Source organism: Polyodon spathula, chromosome 24 (assembly GCF_017654505.1).
Source record: "Polyodon spathula isolate WHYD16114869_AA chromosome 24, ASM1765450v1, whole genome shotgun sequence".
In the NCBI taxonomy this organism is placed as follows: domain Eukaryota; kingdom Metazoa; phylum Chordata; class Actinopteri; order Acipenseriformes; family Polyodontidae; genus Polyodon; species Polyodon spathula.
In genome coordinates, this window is record NC_054557.1 from 14,273,530 (window position 1) to 14,295,576 (window position 22,047).

General features: G+C 43.0%; 2 protein-coding genes and 8 non-coding genes across 10 annotated transcripts; 1 reads left to right on the forward strand and 9 right to left on the reverse strand.

Moving 5' to 3' along the window:
* Positions 1–382: 382 nt before the first annotated feature.
* map2k1 (mitogen-activated protein kinase kinase 1) lies at positions 383–16,362 on the forward strand. The gene is made up of 11 exons (XM_041226264.1): positions 383–720; positions 7,245–7,455; positions 8,608–8,754; positions 9,776–9,853; positions 10,005–10,056; positions 13,786–13,910; positions 13,987–14,188; positions 14,824–14,888; positions 15,248–15,306; positions 15,468–15,513; positions 15,814–16,362. Exons 1-11 carry the CDS (start codon positions 641–643, stop codon positions 15,925–15,927), a joined length of 1,179 nt encoding a protein of 392 aa, XP_041082198.1. The 5' UTR covers positions 383–640; the 3' UTR covers positions 15,928–16,362.
* An 88-nt stretch (positions 16,363–16,450) lies between these two features.
* Positions 16,451–22,027, reverse strand: LOC121298930 (60S ribosomal protein L4-B-like). Its single transcript, XM_041226265.1, has 10 exons — positions 21,921–22,027; positions 20,346–20,517; positions 19,913–20,019; positions 19,358–19,496; positions 18,815–18,939; positions 18,398–18,527; positions 17,992–18,148; positions 17,632–17,715; positions 17,055–17,175; positions 16,451–16,690 (listed from the first exon to the last, which is right to left on the reverse strand). The coding sequence occupies exons 1-10, from the start codon at positions 21,921–21,923 to the stop codon at positions 16,595–16,597; spliced, it is 1,134 nt and encodes a 377-aa protein (XP_041082199.1). The 5' UTR covers positions 21,924–22,027; the 3' UTR covers positions 16,451–16,594.
* Positions 16,794–16,864, reverse strand: LOC121299405. The gene has a single exon (XR_005947404.1). It is a non-coding gene; the product is annotated as a small nucleolar RNA SNORD18 (small nucleolar RNA).
* On the reverse strand, positions 17,523–17,593 carry LOC121299403. Its single transcript, XR_005947402.1, has one exon. It is a non-coding gene; the product is annotated as a small nucleolar RNA SNORD18 (small nucleolar RNA).
* On the reverse strand, positions 17,813–17,883 carry LOC121299404. Its single transcript, XR_005947403.1, has one exon. It is a non-coding gene; the product is annotated as a small nucleolar RNA SNORD18 (small nucleolar RNA).
* LOC121299407 lies at positions 18,226–18,297 on the reverse strand. The gene has a single exon (XR_005947405.1). It is a non-coding gene; the product is annotated as a small nucleolar RNA SNORD18 (small nucleolar RNA).
* Positions 19,113–19,213, reverse strand: LOC121299410. The gene has a single exon (XR_005947408.1). It is a non-coding gene; the product is annotated as a small nucleolar RNA SNORD16 (small nucleolar RNA).
* LOC121299411 lies at positions 19,562–19,661 on the reverse strand. The gene has a single exon (XR_005947409.1). It is a non-coding gene; the product is annotated as a small nucleolar RNA SNORD16 (small nucleolar RNA).
* On the reverse strand, positions 20,097–20,167 carry LOC121299408. Its single transcript, XR_005947406.1, has one exon. It is a non-coding gene; the product is annotated as a small nucleolar RNA SNORD18 (small nucleolar RNA).
* LOC121299409 lies at positions 20,728–20,827 on the reverse strand. Its single transcript, XR_005947407.1, has one exon. It is a non-coding gene; the product is annotated as a small nucleolar RNA SNORD16 (small nucleolar RNA).
* Positions 22,028–22,047: the final 20 nt, after the last annotated feature.

Consider the following 22,047-nt stretch of genomic DNA (forward strand, 5'->3'; position numbering starts at 1 on the left):
GATGACAACGAACCAATCAGAGATTAGTGTGAGAATGACCAATCAAGTTTTGCTACAGGTATTTCTTACTCAGCATCAACCACTTATCAAGAGGCATTCTATCGACAGCCTGCCGAATTGCCCAAAGTTAAAGTATCCGGGAACATAATCTGTTGTAGTGTATAATAATTTATACATGTGTACGATATTTTCTGAAATTCCTGTAGTTTATCGGTGATTCCAAAATTAGCCACAGGAGGGAGACATTTGGCACAGCTGTAATCCTCCGCGAAACAGATGTAGCTATTTTCGTGACGTAATTTCCTTTCAAACAGAGGATTGCCTTCTCCCATTGGCTGATACATGGGGAAAAATGTTGCTAAAACCAAACAATTCCATCCCACCCATAGACTAATTGCTACTGTAGCAGTGTACCAAGCGGGGCTCTCGTCTCAGCACTTGCGTTTTTCCCGATCACAGTTCAGCTCTCAGGAATATACATGACGTTCAGAGGCTGCACAGTTGCTGTGTTTGCGTTTGGCATTGTCCGCTGAACTGCCAGTCCAGTTGTTGCATTGTTTGGATTGATTTGGGCTGCAGTGTGTGCTGTGCTCACGGAAAGGAGATTTATACGGTGTATCTGATTTTCTAGCTGATCAAAATGCCCAAAAAGAAGCCTGAGCCGATCCTTTTACACCCAACACCCGACAGCAACACAGTGAATGGGACCAGTGCTGGAGAGTGAGTACGGGACGCTGTGCTTATAATTCTCTTACCTGCAGTTGTGTTGCCTGACTGTCTGTAGTGTGTTGCCACGCACTGCTGTGTATTATTATTATTATTATTATTATTATTATTATTATTTTTTTTTTTTTTTTTTTTTTTTATGGTGAACCACTTTGTGTACCGAACATATGGCTTGTTATAATCTACGACTGAACATACATCGCTCTCCGGAGAGAGGCCTCTTATGTAGCATACAGCGTTCTCAAACTCACCGGAGTGGCCAGACCATCGTCTGGAATTTTATATATATATATATATATATATATATATATATATATATATATATATATATATATATATATATATATATGTTTAAAGTATGTTTTAATGGCTTTAGTTGTGACAGAAAGAAAAGCAGAACATGTAGTCGAATGTATGCTGCACCTCATGGTTTATCATAAAAGGAAACAAGGTAGAAGTGTGCTGTTTTTCAGGCACCCCGCCGCTGATTAAAACTGCAGCAGCTTCTCTGATTCTGTACATTGTAGAGACCTGTAGACATGTTCCATTCTACAGAATCCTGCAGAAACATTAGTTAAAACTTTAATAGAATCAAATCATATTTCTTTAACCAGGGTAAAAAAAAAAAAAAAAAAAAAAAAATTTGAAACTTTGACCCAGCTGCCCTGGAAAGGCAGTATAATGTGTCTGCTGTGGTTTTATCCCAATAATCCTGTGCCAGTCCCTTTGCTGCTTCTGCACTCACAGGAGGAGTTAATCTGAGCCGCGATGTTGGGGTGAGCCAGTGCAGTGTTAATGGTCTCAGTTAATCTGAGTTGCGACGGTGGGGTGAGCCAGTGCAGTGTTAATGGTCTCAGTTAATCTGAGTTGCGACGCTGGGGTGAGCCAGTGCAGTGTTAATGGTCTCAGTTAATCTGAGCTGCGACAGTGGGGTGAGCCACTGCAGTGTTAATGGTCTCAGTTAATCTGAGCTGCGACAGTGGGGTGAGCCAGTGCAGTTAATCTGAGCTGCGACGGTGGGGTGAGCCAGTGCAGTGTTAATGGTCTCAGTTAATCTGAGCTGCGACAGTGGGGTGAGCCAGTGCAGTGTTAATGGTCTCAGTTAATCTGAGCTGCGACAGTGGGGTGAGCCAGTGCAGTGTTAATGGTCTCAGTTAATCTGAGCTGCGACAGTGGGGTGAGCCAGTGCAGTGTTAATGGTCTGTTAATCTGAGCTGCGACGGTGGGGTGAGCCAGTGCAGTGTTAATGGTCTGTTAATCTGAGCTGCGACGGTAGGGTGAGCCAGTGCAGTGTTAATGGTCTCTGGTTCTGGATACCCTTGGCGCTGGTGGCTGTTGAAGAATAAACCAGCAGTATTTGTTGTGTATCAATACCTCCCGCTGATCACAGCCGCTTGAGTAAAGCCTGGGCTCTGTACACTACAAGCAGTAATCCCAATGCTTTCTGTTATCACTGGGACACTGGCGGTGCAGCCAGTTCACAGTCTCTGAGCGCTGGGTCAGTGATGGCAGCAGGAACGGGAAATAATTGAAGCGTTTGCACAAGACTGTAGACCCTGTATAACAGCTGAACATCTCTGTAAATCAGAGGCCCTGAGAAAGTATCCTTCAAAAACTGTGTGATTTTCACTTGAGCGGTTGAAATAAAAACAATTACAAAAAAAAAAAAAAAAAAAAAACACTGACCATTGCAAGCCCTTAATACAGTATCTGTATTGCAGCACGCTTTTTGTTCCCTCTCTGCTGATTCGTTGGGAGTCACTTTCTTGTTACAGTGCTGCTGCAGGTTCTTCCATGTACAGCACAGGCTCTTTCTGGAATTCCTCATTTCAATGCAAAGCCTCCTGTTTTGTTGAGTGTTTTCCAGTGCAGTATTGTTAAAGTGACATATTGTATATGAATTATCAGATATGTGACTGAATGAATTGTTCACGCGCTCTTAGTAATCAAAGTAAAGAAAGCCCCTTGTGTATTTCTCTATGACCACGGAAAGTGAACTGTGTTACAGTTTCTTTCAGTCCCAACCTGAGCCAGTCTAAACTCTCCATTGTTCATTTAAGACTGGTGACTATGATGGAAATGCCACAAATTACACAGTACAGTAGCTTAAAGCTTTTAGCAACTAAAATAGTCATCATGCATAATGATATGCAGGTGATGCAAGAGCATTGTAGTTAAGTGCCTGATTGATTAAGCTTCATTGCTCTTAACTCCCATGTTGCAAAGCACTGCTGCACACAATAAAGACCCTGATAACCCCAATCCTGATGACGGGTTGGTCTCGGATCTTGTCTGTACTCTCAGGGCAGCACTAAGGAGTTCTTCCTCCAACTTTGAAACTTGGAATTCTGCACCTGGGAGTTCCGCCCACATGAAAGGGTCCAGTGATCTGATATGACATGACTTTTTAGATTTTGAATTGGTTTATTATTAGTCCTGGATACTGGTATGACGCTTCTGTTCATTACAGAAATCATTTATACAGCATTGGGGAGTTACACGTGTAAGCTTAACAGTTACAGAAAATGTCAGATTTCGGAGACCTGTGAACTGCATGGTGAAGGTTACAGTTGTAGCTTTGTTACAGCTATGGTGTATTTGTTGTGCTGTGTACTCTACACTGCACTGCTTAATCTGCTGCCAGTGGTGAATGTATTCAGGGTCTGTTGAGGGAATCAGTAAACCAGCATGTAGGTACTTGAGTGCTGCTGTTGAGAAAGAGCCTGGAATTTCCAGGAGGTGCATTCCGCTAGAAAAGAATGTTGATATGTGAGGCTCTCCCAGCCTCCTGCCTTTTCAATCTTAGAGAGCAGGATCCCTACCCTCCTGCTGGATGTGTCTTGATGTGGCCATCATCATTTTGTACACTTTTAACAAGTGATCTTCCTTCCCATGGCTTTTCAACAGGGTGCGATTTTTTTTCTTAAATGTGCATTTTCTATAGTATTACAAACATTTAGCAGGGCAATTGCAGGACTAAGCTGTGGCTGACTGGCTGTTCTTATTGATATTGTGGTCAGGCAGGGACCCAAGACAGCAAGCTTCCTTAACGTCACCAAACAGATGAGATTCCCACTCGGATTAATGAATCTATCAGTAGTAGTAATGTCAGGATTAAAAGCCTTGGCTTTTCACACTAGTTTATTAGATCGACTCCTGGCTGGATAACATGGATGTCTGTGTGCAGTAATAAAGGTTACTGGGTTCTTAACACAAACACACAGCTGCAGGAGAGCTGGCTGGCCTGCTTACACTGTGCTGTAGTGCCGGCAGGGTCTCCAGTCAAGCCCTCTGTCACGAAGACTGTCCTGCCAACAAAGTCCATTAAGTTCCCCATGCCTCTTTAATAGCTTCCTTTCCTGCCTGACTTCCTGTCACTTCTAGAAAGTGATATTCGTGGAGGTGGAAGTGGCAGCTCTGATCCGCAGTCTGTTTGCTTGTCCGGAATTGAAACCTGCAGTGTTCAGCACTCCTGCAGTTAACCCTGCTGCTGCTCGCTGGGGCTCCCCTGTGTTAGACAAGCTGTGATCATGTAACCCTGAATATCTGGGAATCTCAAACGTGTCACCTCTTCGCCACTGCCAGTATTTACACTGTTACCTATAGGTACACTGAAATGACTGCATTTTGTAATTGCACAGTTATACAATCGTAATAACACTAACGACAGCACAGCAACATGTGTTATTAATGCCACTTTAAATAAAAAAGCAGTTAACTGACTGGATTTTGCTGCAGTGCAAAACTTCCGATACTACTAATGGTAGAAACGCACAGTACATTAAATATTTTCAAACTGCAAAAGATTTTGGTGTCCAGTGTCCAGTAACTCCAGTTAGTCTGCTTATGCCTTGGGGAAGTTCGTAAGGTTTTAAAGTCCATTAGCTGTTGTAGTAGAATTCCACTGTTTACCGTAGTTATTTCTCCTGCTGCACTTGCTATCTGTATCCTAGATTATCAAATGGATATTGTTACATTCTGGCAGCACCCGTCTTTATATCCTTGCAAAGTGCCCTTGGAGGCATGGTCTTGAATTACGTGTGAACACCTCTGCCTGTTGTTCCGGATAGCTTCACTAGGTGTCACTGTGGAGGACAGGGTGGAGAGCCCCAGGTTACATAGCAGAGCAGTGATCTGTTCCACCTGCCTGGCATGTCTTCAGTTGTGTTGGAGCAGATTGAAATTGTCTTGTGGATTGAGAGGTTTCCACAGCAGTGGGTCTGGAGCAGGGCCAAAGCCCCGGGCTGCGGTGTGGAAAGAACTCTGATCTCACTCACACACAGACAGACAGACTGGCAGTGACCGCACTGAGGCTGGAGGAATCCTAATCTGATCCAGCTCTGCATTACCTGGGACAGAGAGAACAAGAGAGTGAGGGAGCAAGGGACGAGGGAGAGAGCGAGTGAAATCAGAACTCCTTATCTTGACATTTAGGTTATACACAGAGCCCCTGTCGTAACATGAATGTTTTAAAAAACGTGTATGATAAGATCCAACAGTAATGTTAATCCTGTAGTGCTTTGCATGCTACAGTGTGATACGGCAGCCTATATCCCCTTTAGGTTTGCCAAGGTAAATATGTTCGTTCGTTTTGCAGTTTCCATTCTTGCTTCCTTTCCTTTGCAATCCCTAGCCTTGTTTTTTTTTATTTATTTTATATATAGATATATATATATAATGCCTTACCATACATGGCTGTGATTTAACAGAATTAATGCCTGTGCTTTGCCCTGCTGAGGAGATATTTCTGTAATTAGCCTGCACATCCAGCACTGTGGCACATATTCCTGTAATACCATACACTTTCGGTGTTGTATGTTGGTGCTGAATGTTAATACTCTGAGCACTGGATACACAATACTGTAGGCCTCCTGGGTTCAGTTAACAAGCCAGGAAAATCGCTTCAGGGATTAATAGATACAGTTATACCCCCAAGGATATGTGGAATACTGTTTTTTAATTGTTGGATTTAGAGATTTTAATAGAAAACAGCTCAATGAATGGCTAACGAAAAGCTCACAGAATATTTAAGGAAAGTGTAATTTCTGAAGGGGTCAAAGGGAGTATAGTATCTGATAACATATCCGAAGTAGAGAACTGTATTAATACACAGCGGCTGACAGGAAGGAAGGTTGCAGCTGGCTGTTCTGCTGCTCCAGCATTCCAATAGCATTCCAGAGCAGAGCGATTGGACTGAAACACTCCCGGCCTGTGTGTGTGTGGATCTGCATTTCCATACCAGCAAGCCGGGAGACGGAAGTCATGTGGAATTAAGAGGGTGATTCAGAATCTCTGAGTCACAGCCAGCGAGCGTACATGGGGCTAGTGTTCACACAGAGAGGGGAAGTGAGTCAACGTGCGTCTCGAGTGCCTCCCACTCACTGTGAACGCACCGCTTCTTTGAAGAGGAGGGGGAAAAAAAGAAAAGAAAACAGCTTTGAAAAAGCAACACAGTCCTTGAACCAGGCCAATAAGTGTCACTGCCAATGACAGGGGCTTCAGAATTGAAGGTGACAGTATGTGGTTCATTAACTATGCCTATGTGCTGCCAATACATTGCCACTGATGGTAATCCGGAGACTGGTTGTTTGAATTGTACTGTTTACTGATCTGACTGGGAACCCTGGTGCTCACACAGCAGTGACTGGGAACCCTGGTGCTCACACAGCAGTGACTGGGAACCCTCGTGCTCACACAGCAGTGACTGGGAACCCTGGTGCTCACACAGCAGTGACTGGGAACCCTGGTGCTCACACAGCAGTGACTGGGAACCCTCGTGCTCACACAGCAGTGACTGGGAACCCTCGTGCTCACACAGCAGTGACTGGGAACCCTCGTGCTCACACAGCAGTGACTGGGAACCCTGGTGCTCACACAGCAGTGACTGGGAACCCTGGTGCTCACACAGCAGTGACTGGGAACCCTGGTGCTCACACAGCAGTGGCTGGGAACCCTCGTGCTCACACAGCAGTGGCTGGGAACCCTCGTGCTCACACAGCAGTGGCTGGGAACCCTCGTGCTCACACAGCAGTGACTGGGAACCCTCGTGCTTACACAGCAGTTTCTCTTGAGATCTAACTGATGGCTTTAATTATAAGGCTGAAAACATGGGAGTCGTGGAAAAGTCCTATTTGGCTGCTTAATTGCAAGGACAGCTTTGTTGCACAAGACATCGTTGGCTAGAGTGATCTGAACTGGAAGCTGAATACTTTTGGACAGTGTAATAATTCAGTGGCACTATACTGTAGATGGCTGTAGCGGTGGTATGATTTGAATTGATTCCAGGTTTTGACTGGCCCGTTCAGTGCTATTTGTATACCAGAGGGTTTGCTAGTATGAAGTATAGGAGGCTGTTGGGTTGCTGTGAACCCGTTGCACTTCTCTGTACATTCAGGAGGAATGTTTCTTCAGCCTCTTTCTTCCCTCAGTTTTCTCTATGTTATAACACTCGGAGACACCCTGCACATGCTGCATTCTGTACTAATCTCTCCCCCCTGCCCCCCTCCTCCCTCTCTCAGGACGAACCTGGAGGCCCTGCAGAAGAAGCTGGAGGAGCTGGAGCTGGACGAGCAGCAGCGGAAGCGCCTCGAGGCTTTCCTCACGCAGAAACAGAAGGTGGGGGAGCTGAAGGACGACGACTTCGAGAAGATCTGCGAGCTGGGCGCCGGCAACGGGGGCGTGGTGTTCAAGGTGTCACACAGGCCCTCCGGACTCATCATGGCCAGGAAGGTACAGAGCCCCAGGGCTACACTTCCACTGCCCGTTCCCTGCAGGTTCTGTACACCCTATATAGTGAAGACATTTACAGTTCTTTTGTTTAAGAGCTGAACACAAGTAAAAAGGTCTAATTTAAGCAAATTATCAGTTTAATTAAGGGTATAGTTAAGTAATTGAGAGCTCAGTTGGCATGAAAATCAGCAGACAGGGGGTCTCCATGACAGAGTTTGGGAAGCCCTGCACTAGACACTAAAAGACTGAATCCTGCAGTCAGTATTTCTCTGCCTCTTCCTTTCCTTTCACATTCACTGCCTCTTTGTCGCTGGCATTATTCTCTTTACAGAAAAGCTCCTTCCGCTTGCCCCCACGCTGCTCTTTGTGCCTGCGTTTCATCTTGATATCTCCATGCCGCTTGTGTGGGACCAGCTATTGAACAATGACAATCGGAACAGAAAAAATCTCATTTCATTCAAGGGTGAATCATCCTTTGACTAACTCTTTGTATTGTAGGAAATTGAGGATTAAAAAGCAAGAAAAGCAAATTAAACAACTGGGTGCGGCTGTGCTTGATGTTATCCTGCTGCTGCACTTGTCAAACCTTCCTAACGTTGTGGTCATTGGGGACTGATTTCTGATTACTGAAGTCTGGAAACCTGATGAGAGAAAGAAGAGGAATATCTGCACTTACTGTTGCACTCTGCAGTTGATACAGCGTGACTCATTCATACGTTTCTATGATGTGGTGAGGGTTACCGTCTCCTGCCCTTGCTGTGATGTTTCACATGGACTGGTAGTACCCCTGTGGGCAGCATGGCACTAAGTTGGAGTAACACAGATTCTGCAAGGTGTTCAATGTGCAGATGGCCCTAATATGTCGTGCCTTTCTGACTCAGTAATTTGTGTACCTGCCAGCAGAGGGGTGTCTAGATATGCTGTCTGTGGTACAGGGATGGAAGTGACTATTGCATAGCAGTTTCACCCATTACTATGAGCTTAATTAGCCACAGTGTATAAGTTCAGGTGAGTTTTAAACTCTTGGTATATCTCACAGTATTACAGAATACACGTCGGGGATGCAAAACAAATCCATCTGTTTATGTGCTGCATATCGCAGGGGGTTTCTGTAAACCTGTGTATTGACGGCACCTTTGTGTCTCATTGCAGTTGATTCACCTGGAGATCAAGCCGGCCATCCGGAACCAGATCATCCGGGAGTTGCAGGTCCTGCACGAGTGCAACTCCCCCTACATCGTGGGCTTCTACGGGGCATTCTACAGCGACGGAGAGATCAGTATCTGCATGGAGCACATGGTAGGACCTTGTTCCTTTCTCACTAGGCGTACAACTCAACTGTGGTATATTTACACTGGAACTTTGCACTTTGCCTTGCTTTGCCCATGCTTGTACTATATACAGTACTTGTCATACTTTGTTTTACAGTGTTTTACCATACTCTTCTGAGATTTGGCAAGCTTGCCAGCCTTAAAATGTTATTTATCGATCAGATTTAGTGACTTGCTTTTTGTTGATCATTTGCCTGACACATTTATCACTTTTGGCATTCTGCTAAGAGTCGGTGATACTCTTCATTTTAGCAATGCAGACAGATTAGCAATGCTTTCAAAGCAACTAAGCAAACTATGATAATGGCAGAACGAGAAACCCGGTGACGTCATGAAATGCACTGCAGAACTCTTGCCCATTGCAGACTGAATATTTAATATATGCACGGTATCTTAAGTCAGAATGGTAGTTTGTGTTTTTTTTTCCTGCAGATTTAGCATTGCTTTGGCATTGACGGGGGCTGTCAAATTACCATCCGTCCCAGAGGGGACTCAAAGCAATCAGGGCTGAGTCCATTATTTTGAACAGGTTTGGAGTGGCAGGCTGTGGAGTGGAGAGGAGAGAAAGATAGCGTGGTGCACTGTGAAGAGCTGCCCTGTCTGATGTTTTCACAGAGCTATGCATAAGCAGGCCCTCACAACAAGAGCATTGCAGCCCATCAGTGGCTCCTGTGCTGCTTATGTTTCCTTGCTGTTATATAAACGGTCCAGTTCAGCGAGCAAGGCTGAGTTAATAACTGCACTGGAGGTAGGCACAAATCAGACCCCCTCTGATGTGTCGAGGTCATTGGAAGTGATGATGAATATTGAGCAAGGGCTTGTATTGTTATGTAAGCCAAAAGTACTACAGAGCCGTGCTCTAAATAACTGGCTGCTGAATGTAGCAAGAATTCAACGGGGTTACAGCTCCGCCAAGATGAGCTCTGCTTTTGTAAATGAACAGGTGAGAGAATAAAAAAGCGCTTTCATGGTTTTATTCCGTTTCTCAGGATGGAGGTTCCTTGGATCAGGTGTTAAAAAAAGCAGGGAGAATCCCGGAGCGGATTTTGGGAAACGTCAGCATAGCAGTGAGTACCTGACGCTTTTCTTCTCTGAAACTGGTATGTAGGACCTGGTGTGTTTAACCTTGCTGCAAGGAATCTGCACACTTAAGCTTGTTAGTCAATCCGTTTTGAGGATGTTGCTTGTTGATTTGCTGTCTTGTCTTCTGCCACTCAGGTAATAAAAGGACTGGCGTACTTGAGGGAGAAGCACAAGATAATGCACAGAGGTGAGGTACAACGTGGGGCTGGCCGCTCCATACTGGCAGTGTTCTGTACTGGATCACCCTGCCCTTGTCTTTTTATGTTTCAGTGATGTTGAGTGGTTCTGGCTTCTGTTGATCCAATACAGTATATCCTCAGAGTTCAGAGCGCCTTGGGAATGGAGGCTGTATGTAAGTGAAAGTTCTATAACTGAAAATGAGCTTTCAGTGGTTTTAATAAATGTGCACACCCTCAATGTGGCTGGTAATACAAGGTTACAGCACAGTCGTGCAATGCTCATATTGCTGTGGCCCTTTTAATATCGCTGACCATTTCCAGATCTCCTATTCCCATAGCTAAGGATGATACCGCTGTCAAGTTTTTAAAGATACTTTCACGTTTTTCTTTCCAGTTGAAAGTGTGGCACGTTTGTTTTTTTTAAACTCGATTCTGTTTGCACTGTGGCATGGTTGAGTGATTGCATACTTCTAGCTGAAATTGGGTGTTCGGTTGAGCGATCAGTTTGTATGTTTGGTGTTCGTAACTGAGATTCTACTGAATGAAGTTGTTTGTTTTCAGAATATTTTGTCTGATATTTGGGTGGATCATAGAAGAGGGTTCGGGAACCCATTATTGTATTGCAGGTTATTTCAGAATCATGTATTGGTTAAATGTCCTGGATGCACTGCCCCCACAATGTCCTCGCTGGTGAGGGTGATGGAGATGCGCAGTAAAGCAATGAAGAGAAGCACTTTAGCATGGTTAATCACAGTGCTGGCCAGTATAAATCACACAGTGACTGATGGACAGCTTCCCATTTCACTTCTCTTTGATTAAATGACTCAGCCTTGCTTATCACAGCATGTGCATTCCAGTTCCCTTCCATAATTCAGCATTCTGCATTTAAGGCATATTTTTAACCCTCTTCTGTTCCTCTGGGGTGCAGTAACACCCCAGCTGGCAGCCCTCGCCACCAGATGCGTGCCACAAGATTGTTATTTAGTCAAACATTGCACCATCGTATCCGTTCTTATTGCTCTATACAGACACTCAATGGAAGAACATGTAGTAACAATGAAGTAGTTTTCCTTTTCAGGTCCTGGGAATAAATATTGGAGTATTGTGTTGTGTGGCGTTCTGTTACCAGAATATTGTATTTTTGTTCTTCAGTTAATGTTTGAAGCAAACTAGATAAACCATAACCACACAGTAATATAACAGAGCCTGTTCATCTTCTATATCATCAGTAGATTGATTCACAGAGCTCTGGATTATCAGTGGATTTGCTACAATTTCATCAGTTTCATACAAAATAGACACCACAACTGAAATCAATCAGATTCTATTGCTGAGTTGACTTCCCTATCAGCAACTATTCTCAGATCAGTTTATTTTGCCCTTGGGTAGGCTGCTTAAACCTTTAAATACAAAAGTCACTTTTATATAAAAAGGTTGATTGACATCATCGCTTGTTCTGAGTTCTAAAACCTAGTGGGGAAGCTGGTTAGCTCACTCGGGAGTATCGAAACCTCTTGCAGTGCTGGAAGCAGTGTAAGAGTGGATCACTGTTAAAGGTTAATGCAGATGAGTACACAGACAGCATCGCTGTACCGCCTGAGAAATGCAGAGTGCTGATTTAGCACCTGGCTGGCTTGGAGAGGCAATCTTCCTTGCTGGCAGGACACTGGGAGAAAGATGTAAATGAAATATCTGAAGGACGCAAGCGCAATAAGTTAAACTTGGCCACTAGTTGAAACCCAGCACCCCCCCAGATCCCAGTCCTGTACGCTAAACACCAGCAAGCACAGTGCTGTACACTCATGGGAGTCTTGAAGGTGCAAAGCAATTGTGTTACACAGGTGACAGACCCAGATACAAACACTACTACAGTACTGTACTGTCCAAATACAAATATCAAAAATCAGTACTAGCAGTGCGGGCAGAAAGTGCCCTGTTCACAAAGCTTTACTCGTGAGTTTTATAGTGGATGTTTTTTATGAATGGGCCATGGTGCTGGTCTAGACTGCTCCTGGCTTGTTTAACAGCTGTCTTGAAGTCTAGTTTCTCATGAATATCAAATGTTATTTTATTAATAATAACCCTTCTTTGCATATCCCATGATCAGCCAGGCGAGTAGCACAGTGGGCTAATATGTTCATCTGTTTTTAATTTCAGTGCTGGCACTGCCTCCCATCATCAGGTTCACATGAGACACACAGCTGGGCATGTCCTCCTATCCGCTCGGCTGGGAGAGCTACAGCCAGTCTTTATCACGGCCTTGGGGTTTATTTATGGGAGCGCTTTATTCTGTTCCTTCCTCTCTACTGCTCTCTTCCGATTTCCTGTATCTTCTTTCACGTGTGGAATCCTGCAGTCAGTTTAACAAGCCCTGCTTGAAAAGGACACTTTGTGAGAGTACGGTGTGGCAGCACTGCCACCTTGCTGCAGCCCCCATTGTAGACATTTTCACCTTGTTTAATGAAATGCAATGCAGTTCAATTTTTAAAAGGTAAAAGGAATAGGCTAGGTTTATTTCACACAGAAAACCTGGAAAGAAATACAGATGAGCGGTCGATGTTTGAGCAGTGAAGCAATATTCCAGAGATAGTGAGATCGAACCCGTTTCACCTTCCTTTTATTACTGCAAATGAAATAATTCAGTTAATCTTACCTGCCTTGCACTTCTGCTGTGCACGCCTCACAAACCTGTGCATTTCTGAAATAAGCACAGCCTTCCATTCTCTGTGCACGCCTCAAACCTGTGCAGTTCTGAAGTAAGCACAGCCTTCCATTCTCTGTGCATGCCTCACAAACCTGTGCAGCTCTGAAACCTCATTTCTATTTCTGTTTTATTGTGGTACCACACTAGGTTAAATTAAAGTTGTCATTTTGCATGGCTTGCTTATAGGTAATCTAATGCATCCACAACTGTTGTTTTCACCCGGCTTGTTCTACATTTCCTAATTGTAAACACTTAATACATGAGCAGATCCACAGCACAGCACCTCCCTCTAATACACTACTGCTGCCATGACTCCCTGGGACTAGCATTCATCTGTGCACTGAGCCTTTGTGCATTAGTAATGACTCCATGCAGGCATTCAATCAGGAGGAAAACTCTTCACAATTCAAACACAGTAGATGAGAACTCTCGCTACAAACCCTGGAAAAGCCATCAAGCACAGGCATTGCTACCGGTCGTCTAGTAACCAACAGTGACCGCTGCACTGTCAACAAGCGTGCTTTCTGCCTGTGAACAATATGGCAGAGCACTGTCCTGCATATTCCAGGCTGAATTGTACTTGTTGCTACCAAATGTGCAGTGGTCAGTGACCAACCCAATGATAAGAGCGCTGTAGGATTCTATTGAACTGGCAAACAGTATTCTAGTATGCATAATATCTTTGTAACTATGGGAACATAAACATGCTCTTGAATACTACACTGTATTGTTTCATGTTAGTGTAGTTCACTTATCACAGTGCAGGGATTGAAGAACTGAAACAGTCACGCTGTCTGCTCCAGTCAGTACATTAGTGTTTGTTTGTGTGTGTGTGGAGAGTCACGTCAATGTGTTGCCTGTTAAGACCACTCATTGGCTGACCTCCAGCATTAGGGCATTGAGGAACAACTGGAGGAAATGAAATATCGGAACTGATACCTGACCAACTGAAGGCTGCGTCCGGGTCCCAGGGACACGCTGCAGACTGCAAGCAATGCACTGCATTCCTGCAGTAATCCCCTTGTCATTCCAGACGTGAAGCCCTCCAACATCCTGGTGAACTCGCGCGGGGAGATCAAGCTGTGCGACTTCGGGGTGAGCGGCCAGCTCATCGACTCCATGGCCAACTCCTTCGTGGGCACCCGGTCCTACATGTCTGTGAGTCGAGTGGCTGGACTTTCTCTGAGCTAGGCTGCCTTTTCTATGTATTAATTGCACCCCTCCTGTGTTTCAGCCTGAGCGTCTGCAGGGCACACACTACTCTGTGCAGTCTGATGTCTGGAGCATGGGTTTGTCTCTAGTGGAAATGGCAATCGGACGCTACCCCATCCCCCCTCCTGACAGCAGCGAGATGGAGCAGATCTTTGGCTGCCCAGTAGAGGGCGACCAGTCTACCAACGAGACTTCCCCCAAACCGCCAGGCCGCGCAGCGAGCTGTGAGTCAGATAGCTGTGACTTACAATAGAGCAGGGATGGACAACCCAGGTTCTGGAGAGCGGCTGGGTCTTCTGGTTTTCATTCCAGTTACTTAATTTAAACCAGTTATTTTCTTAATTGGTCAACACTACACCGTTTCCAGGTATTTAGCCATTGATGATTAAAGATACCCAGAAAACCTGCTGGACTGTGGCTATCCAGGACCAGGGTTGGCCACTCCTGCAATAGATAATGAACCCTATTCACAGAACTTTAACTAGCTATGTTTTTTTTTTTTATTGATTCAAATAAGTGAGGGTTTCTTTAACAGTTCTGTACATGATATGTTTTTTAATCCATCGAAACAGACTTCTGATTCTTTAATTGAATGGACTTGCTAGGTAAAGTTTTGTGACTCAGGGCCCAGTAGTTCATATTTTGTGAAAACATGGCTTGGACTAATACAGAATCATATCAACATCACCTACTTTAGTCAGCATCTAGAAAGAATACAGTGACACCTGCTGGCCATCTGGGATAAAGTTCAACTTTCTTTTTCTGATAAAACGGTTTTGCTGAATCTTAAATACTCAAAATAAGCAAGCTTGATGACAATCTGTAGTTGGCGATCTCATTATTTTTTTCTTCATTTCAGCTCATGGCCCAGATAGCAGACCACCAATGGCTATATTTGAATTGCTGGATTACATTGTTAACGAGGTCAGTCGCTTCTGATAGCTGTTCATGTTCCCAACTTTTGTGATCTAAAACAAAAAGCATCCCTGGGGGCACAATGGAACAGGAAAAGCCTCTGATAGGACAGTTTATAATCATGTGTATAATGGGAATGGCCAGGGGATAGTGAAATGTTTTCTACGTTACAGCAATACGCCAGAAATGGAATACAGCTGCATACCGTGTATTTTGCAGAAATGTAATATATACAGCAGTGTCTCAACTTCATGTATTCTAAAATGCTTCTTTAGATCAACGTGCTGATTCAGAAGCTGAAATACTTTTATATAGGCCCTGTACGCAAACTCTCCTGATAAACAGGCAAATTGTTTCTTTCTTTTTAGCCACCTCCAAAGCTGCCAAGTATCTTCAATGAAGAATTTCAAGATTTTGTTAACAAATGGTAGGTAGAACATTCACATACACACCATAGATTTTATGTATACGGAAAAAAATACAGTATAATATTGGAAAAGTAATTACTCTTTTGAAGACACTGTATTCTGGCATCGTTCATGATTTTAAAGGCATCATTTTAAACTAACGATTCATTGTTTATTTTAGCTTAATAAAGAATCCAGCAGAGCGCGCAGACTTAAAACAATTAGTGGTAAGTGTAATCTTGATAAATGCTTATACTATTTGTAATGTCTTTGGTTATAAAGAAACATTTGTGTTTCTTTAAAAGGCAGCGATCTGAATGGCAATTTTTTATCTTTAACTTCTCTCCTGTTTTTGTAACCAGTAAGTTTCATAGAAAACTATACCACATCCACGCTACCTAAATAATGCAAGCCTGTTGACGCCATGCGATTGTGAATGGCAATCAGGTTTTCAGTACTGCAAAAGGGAATTTGTTTTCCCAAGTAAATAAATGTTAAGCGCTGATTGCTGCATCTTTTATTCACAGGCCCATTCATTCATTAAGAGAGCAGAAGCTGAAGAGGTAGATTTTGCAGGATGGCTCTGTACAACTATTGGCCTGAACCAGCCAGGCACCCCCCCTCACAATGCTGGGGTATGAGGGCACGAACAGACCACTCTCCATACCACTGCAGCTCATGTGCTTTGAACTGGTCTACCAATGCTACATTTCTAATGCTTTTTACAGTTATGTATTTGAAATTTTTTTGAAGGAAAGTTATCCTGGGGATGGGAGAAGGGACTTACTGATTAGGTAATTTCTAAATCCACATTAGTGCAAATTAGGCATCCCTTTGCTGTACAAGCCACCTTTCCTCTTAACTCCAAGCATAACATTAATAAAACACTAACTAAAGAGTGAAGCATTTAGCAAGGTTTCTACAGGAATGAGGTTACATACAAGACCAGAAAACCTTCCTTTGAAATCAAGCCAAAGCAGAATATATTATGTATAGTGTCAAATGCTGAGTAAGTTTGGTGTTTTAAAAGTCATGCAAATATTTTAACATGTTACACAAATAAAATTTCATTTCTTTTTGTTTGAAATTGTGTTTGCATTTCAACCCTAGTTACTGGAGGGCACAAGACAGGCCCCATACAAGGACCAACGCCTAACCCAGACCTTCAACAATACCTTTATGGATTTTATTTACAAATGAACAAGCAAGTCATTTACATGAACACCAGTGTACTTTTTAAAATTGGACTTTATTTGAAGTCAAACTTTTTTTTTTTTTTTTTTTTTTTTTTTAAATCCTGCACATGAATTATTTTTTTGCAGCTGGTGTTGCTGCTGGTTTTTCTGCTGGCTTACCAGCTGCCTTCGCTGCTTTCTTCTTTGGCTTCCCTTTCTGGGCTTTGCGCTGCAAAGAAAATCTGGATGTTAATACACTGAAGCACATCATCTTACAGAAACAGACTTACTGTAGAAACAGAACAGCTACAGTGCTGAGGAGTCTTCTATAAAGCTTCAGAACTTCCACTGTTATCATGAGTGTCAGAAACACGGACCATGAAGTGGAGACTCATCATTAGAGCTTTCATTTTTACACTCCCTTAACCCAGTAATACAGGAGTTTGCATTATCTGCCTTCCAGTTCCTCATTATTCCTCAATGCAACTGCTCATTGTACAAAACTACATCAGATATAAAACATGTCCCCAAATTATAAACCCCTCTTATGCACTAAATGGGTGAGGTTGCACATCAAGGTGTGCGTCACTTACAGCAGGATCGTGACACAGGATTGCTCTGCGTCTTGCTGTCTTGGAGTATGGATTGAGTTTCATCATGACCCTCAGGTTCTTAAGTGGGTTCTTCTTAAGCACTCTGCGGTGAATCTTTTTGCTGTAAAGACAAAGATTGGAGTTAAGTGTTAGTCAGCTATTGCAGATATCAAGATTGCATTGGTGAATACAATTATGGAGTGATTTTGAATACTTACCCTCTTCCAATGGCCTACTATGCTTACATTAAGCATTTACTCTTTACAGATGAAGCTTATATACAAGTTTCATTCTTGTGAGTAACTATTGCACTGCTGTTTATACCCAATCTACCCACCCTAGCCTGCTTTTATAAGGTATATCAAGCAACAAGTACCTGACTAGTTTTATCTGGTATTCTCAAAGAATGCTTGCTTGACCTGGTGTAACTATTCGATAATTAAAGTGGGTAAACACTTTAAACAGAAACAGCTCAGAACTTCCACTAAAATCATAAGTTTCAGAAACACGGACCATGAAGTGGAATCTCATCACAGCTCCAGCTTGAATTAAACAATTTAAAAAAGAGACTACTTACTTTGGTGCACGCAGGGCCTTCTGAATTTCCTGGCTCTTCAAGATTCTGCTCAGGTCTGTGTTGGTCATCTTATGCATTGGCAGGCTAACACAAGTTAAAGATAACAGCAGATATATCAGCAATGCATGGAGAGTTTTAAAAAGCATTACAACACATTTACTCTGCAGAACATGTGCCATTGGGCTTCAGAACTTCCATCAATATCATGAGTTTCAGAAACACGGACCTTGAAGTGGAGTCTCATCATTAGAGCTTTTTATTGGTACTTACTAGTGCAGAGACTTGCCATAGGTTAGTAACACTGGCAGGAAATCTTAGTAGATCATTAACACAAGCTTGCTCTTCACTCTTGGGACTTACTTGTAGTCCACCTTCAGGGTAGAAGGCTTGCGCCATGTGCCGTACAAGTCATCCAGCTTGCGGAAAGCACTCTCAGTCCAGATGCAGAAACGGCCCATGTGGCCACCAGGAGCCAACCTCAACAGGTTCAGCTTATTCACGTTCTGTAGGGTGATGCCTTAAAAAAAGATTGTTAAAAAAAGTTAATGAAAGAAATCGTTTCTTATTCTCATCTGTTGCAATGCTAGTAGTACAAGAGTCAGAACTTCCACTAAAATCACTGTGATTCAGAAACACGGACCATGAAGTGGACAATCATCATGTTTTAAAAACCTTTCTAATTATCTTCAAGGAAAACACTATTCTTATTGAGTCTATATTTAAACTTGAGGGTTACGGGGGGTTTTATCTCATGAAGAAATTGTACCTGGGATATTCCTGAAAGCCTTTGTAATACCGTTATCCTCGTTGAAGATGATGCAGGGTCCTTTGCGCTGAATACGGCGACGGTTTCTCATTTTACCCTTACCGGCACGCATGCGCTGAGAGGCGTACACCTGAAGAGCAATGAAGTTACATTTCCATCAACAGAAACGTAAATAAATCAGGATCAGGGACATACATCCCTAACCACAGCAACCGACACATAATTAGGTGTCTTCATTAACAGATAAAGGACTGGTAAATTAGCCACCCTCACTATATCCCTGTGCATCCCTTCAAGCAACCACAGTACATCTGAAACAAACCAGTGAAGCGGAAGATCATGTCCATTCAAAGCCATTTGGTACATGGCAGGTTTACAATAAACATGAATTACTGGTAAAGTCTCTGAGTTAAGTACCTTCTTGATGTCATTCCATGCCTTCAGTTTCTTCAGCAGCAGCACAGCCTCCTTGGTCTTCTTGTATCCTTCAACTTTATCATCAACCACAAGAGGAACCTCTGGGATCTCCTCAATACGGTGACCTAAACGCAAAGATACCTTTACAAAAAAAAAAAAAAAAACACACTGGCCAGGATGGAAATCTAAATCCTGCTTCAAAATGTTACCCAGAACCAAAGACTCTGTATCTGTCCCATCCACAATAGGCTAGTAAGGCAAATTTGCCAACATTAATATTGCAATTGCAGTTTGATCTTGCTCAGATAAAGAATAATCGTCACCCGCCTGTGCCAGCATATTGACAGCAGGCAACTGTCACTGTCCACAAGGTCAGACGCAAATTACACCATCATAGCAAGAATGAGCCCTGCTACACAAAATGCATACCAATTACTCACAAAAACTGACCAGATGCATTTAACTTGTGTAGAATCAACTGATATGAGCCAAAGTCAGAGGGCCCCTTCACTCCAATTTTAATGTTTAAAATTGTTAACTCACCTTTAGACATGACCAGGGCTGGCAGTGCTGAGGCTGCCAGGGCAGAGCAGATGGCATAGCGCTTCTGGGTCACATTCACTCTGCGATGCCAGCGGCGCCAGGTCTTGGTGGGTGCAAACATGCGACCACCGCGACACATCTACACGGCAAGTGAAGGCTTATCTAATTTACAGTGAGGGCTCATGCACAGAAATGTTTGCTTTATGCTCAGTTTCAAGCTTATCGTCAACCTTCTGTGCAAGCATACCGACAGAGGCACCTGTCGCTAGACACAGGGTAAGACGCAAATTACAGCATCATGGCAAGCAATCACAAAGGGTTTTCACTGCAACAGAACCAAACTGCAGAATGAAATGATCACTTTATCCATTAATTTCCACTATAAAAGCAAAAACAAAGTTCTTCTGGTAATACTCAGTACCTATTCCAATTTTAATTTTAGGGATCACATTTTGTTTTCTGCTTTCATGTGGTAAGAGTTTGTCTTAAAGTCCAGTAGTGTCAGATGTATACAGCAATGATGAAAAGCACTGGTTCAAGTGGAATAAAGGATACATTGCCGAAAGCACCCTGGCCGGAGCGGTGAGTACCACCACCACGCACACGGGGAATACGAGCCACAGCTCTGCCAGTACCCCAGGACTCTGCACTGGTCTGGTGCCCTGAAACATAAAACACACAGTTTCTCTTAAGATAATGTTCTTGTACACTTTCCAAGCAAATACTAAGCAACTTGTGTAAGGTCAGAACTTCCACAGTTATCATGAGTATCAGAAACACGGACCATGAAGTGGAGACTCATCATGAAAGCTTGAACAAAATAAATGACACTAATGTTTTTTCGTGCAAACACCCCCCACCCATTTATCTGTAGAGATTGAATTCCCCAAGTTATGGAGTGAAAATAAATGCTCCCCATTAAAGAGAACAGCATGACAATGCTAATCTATCTGCCGTTAAGAAAAAACATTATTCTAAAATTACTCACCAGCAAGCTCACTGACAGCATATGGCTGCCTGGCGTTCTTGCGCATGTTGGTGTGAACAAAGTTCACAATATCCGGGCGGATGGGAGCCTTGAAGACAGCAGGCATAACAACATTTTTGCCTGAAGTCTCTCCTTTTTCGGAGTAGACAGATATCAAAGGTCGGGCACAAGCCTGCAAAGCCAGGGGAAACAAAATTGGGAGTTTAGTACTGTAAACTTACTGTAGAGAGAAGATGTACATTTTATAAGCTAAATATTTAGTTTTTACTTGTAAATTAAGTTCAAAGTTTGCAAAACCTTGAGAGCGACATTATGCCAAGTTGCATTTACCACCATGGGACTCGAATTTAGTTTTGGTTCTCAGTACCAACAAGCAGGAACTTGCTCAGATCTTAGTGATCGTCAAGCCTATGTGCCAGCATAAGGACAGCAGGCAACTGTCACTGAGCACATGGTAAGACGCAAATTACACCATCATTGCAAGTATGTACAGATATTGAAGTCGATCAATCAATTTAATGTGTATTACTAGACACCCTTCTGTCATCTAACCAGCTTAGAGTCCAAGTACTAGCCATCGTTTAAATTGCAATGTACATAGGACAGCCAAAAAGCTAGCCCTAAAAATCATGTTTTGTCCGATTACCCAAAATGTGCATCTAGAAATACACTGGATGCGAATGTAACATCACAGCAACTTTGAGCAGATTCATGTCACCACACCTTAGTGCACTCAAGTCCCACATAGAAATTCTAATTGAAGCCATAATAAAAATGGCTTTCTCTGCACAGATGTGCCTGTTTTGTCAATGTTGCCATTAGTATAATAGCTAAAACCTGTCAGTGATGACCAAACCTACAATGCAAGCCTTCACCATACAGTACTGAACACTATACCGGTAGGCCTTGAACCCTCCCTCTACTTTTGAACAAAAACTGGGACAATCCGTAATTTAATAAATGCTGTCAAAATTCTAACTAATAAACGTCTTAAACGTAAAAAGCTGGCAGTACAACAATTTCTGAACATTCTGCTCGTTTATATATATATATATATATATATATATAAATATATATATATCATAGTTAATGTTTTACAAAACTGCCATGCGATCTTAGCTATCCAGTAGTAGTGGTACTGTGACTTCAGTGTTTTTTTGTTTTGTTTTGTTTTTTTTTTTCTAACAATGCACAGTACACAGGTCCTCTGTAAAGATTCAATTTAAGGAAACTGAAAACAAAGTCTCCCGAGACGCAATACCTTGCAGTAAGTCATCAGCCTTTATATAAATCAACTTAAGAGTTTGCACATATTTGTAAGGCTCTGGAAACTGCATTCGCTGTGAATATCTAAAGGTTTTCAATCGGATTCTCTAACTTCAGTGTCACACAACGTGTCTTTCCCATCCCCCACACGTTCCTACTCTAAAATGGCTCCTATGCACCATTCACAGAAAACAAGTAAACACGAGGTTTTAATTTTAAGATACACTCCAAAACTAAAACTCCCGATCCCATCCACTGTAAATATTCCACTTTTGGTAGTGTTTTAGGACGTATTAAAACATTTCTAACCATTTTCGCTCAGGACTTTCTCGGCTCGCCGCTTTCCAAGCTCCTCTATCGATGGCGGCCACGGAAGAAAAGGAAGGAGATAACTCGCACCGGTAGATATATACATCCGACACTACTGGACTTCCGA

Bases quoted from the DNA above. Each gene is read 5' to 3' on its own strand.
- map2k1 (XM_041226264.1), top strand. From the start codon at position 641: ATGCCCAAAAAGAAGCCTGAGCCGATCCTTTTACACCCAACACCCGAC. The intron at 7,456-8,607 runs GTACAGAGCCCC...GTCTCATTGCAG, and splicing joins GACTCATCATGGCCAGGAAG to TTGATTCACCTGGAGATCAA. The intron at 15,514-15,813 runs GTAAGTGTAATC...TTTTATTCACAG, and splicing joins CAGACTTAAAACAATTAGTG to GCCCATTCATTCATTAAGAG.
- LOC121298930 (XM_041226265.1), bottom strand. The intron at 20,020-20,345 runs GTGAGTAATTTT...TTTATGTTTCAG, and splicing joins TGCTGTCAGTGAGCTTGCTG to GGCACCAGACCAGTGCAGAG. The intron at 18,940-19,357 runs GTGAGTTAACAA...CTTTGCGTTTAG, and splicing joins AGCCCTGGTCATGTCTAAAG to GTCACCGTATTGAGGAGATC.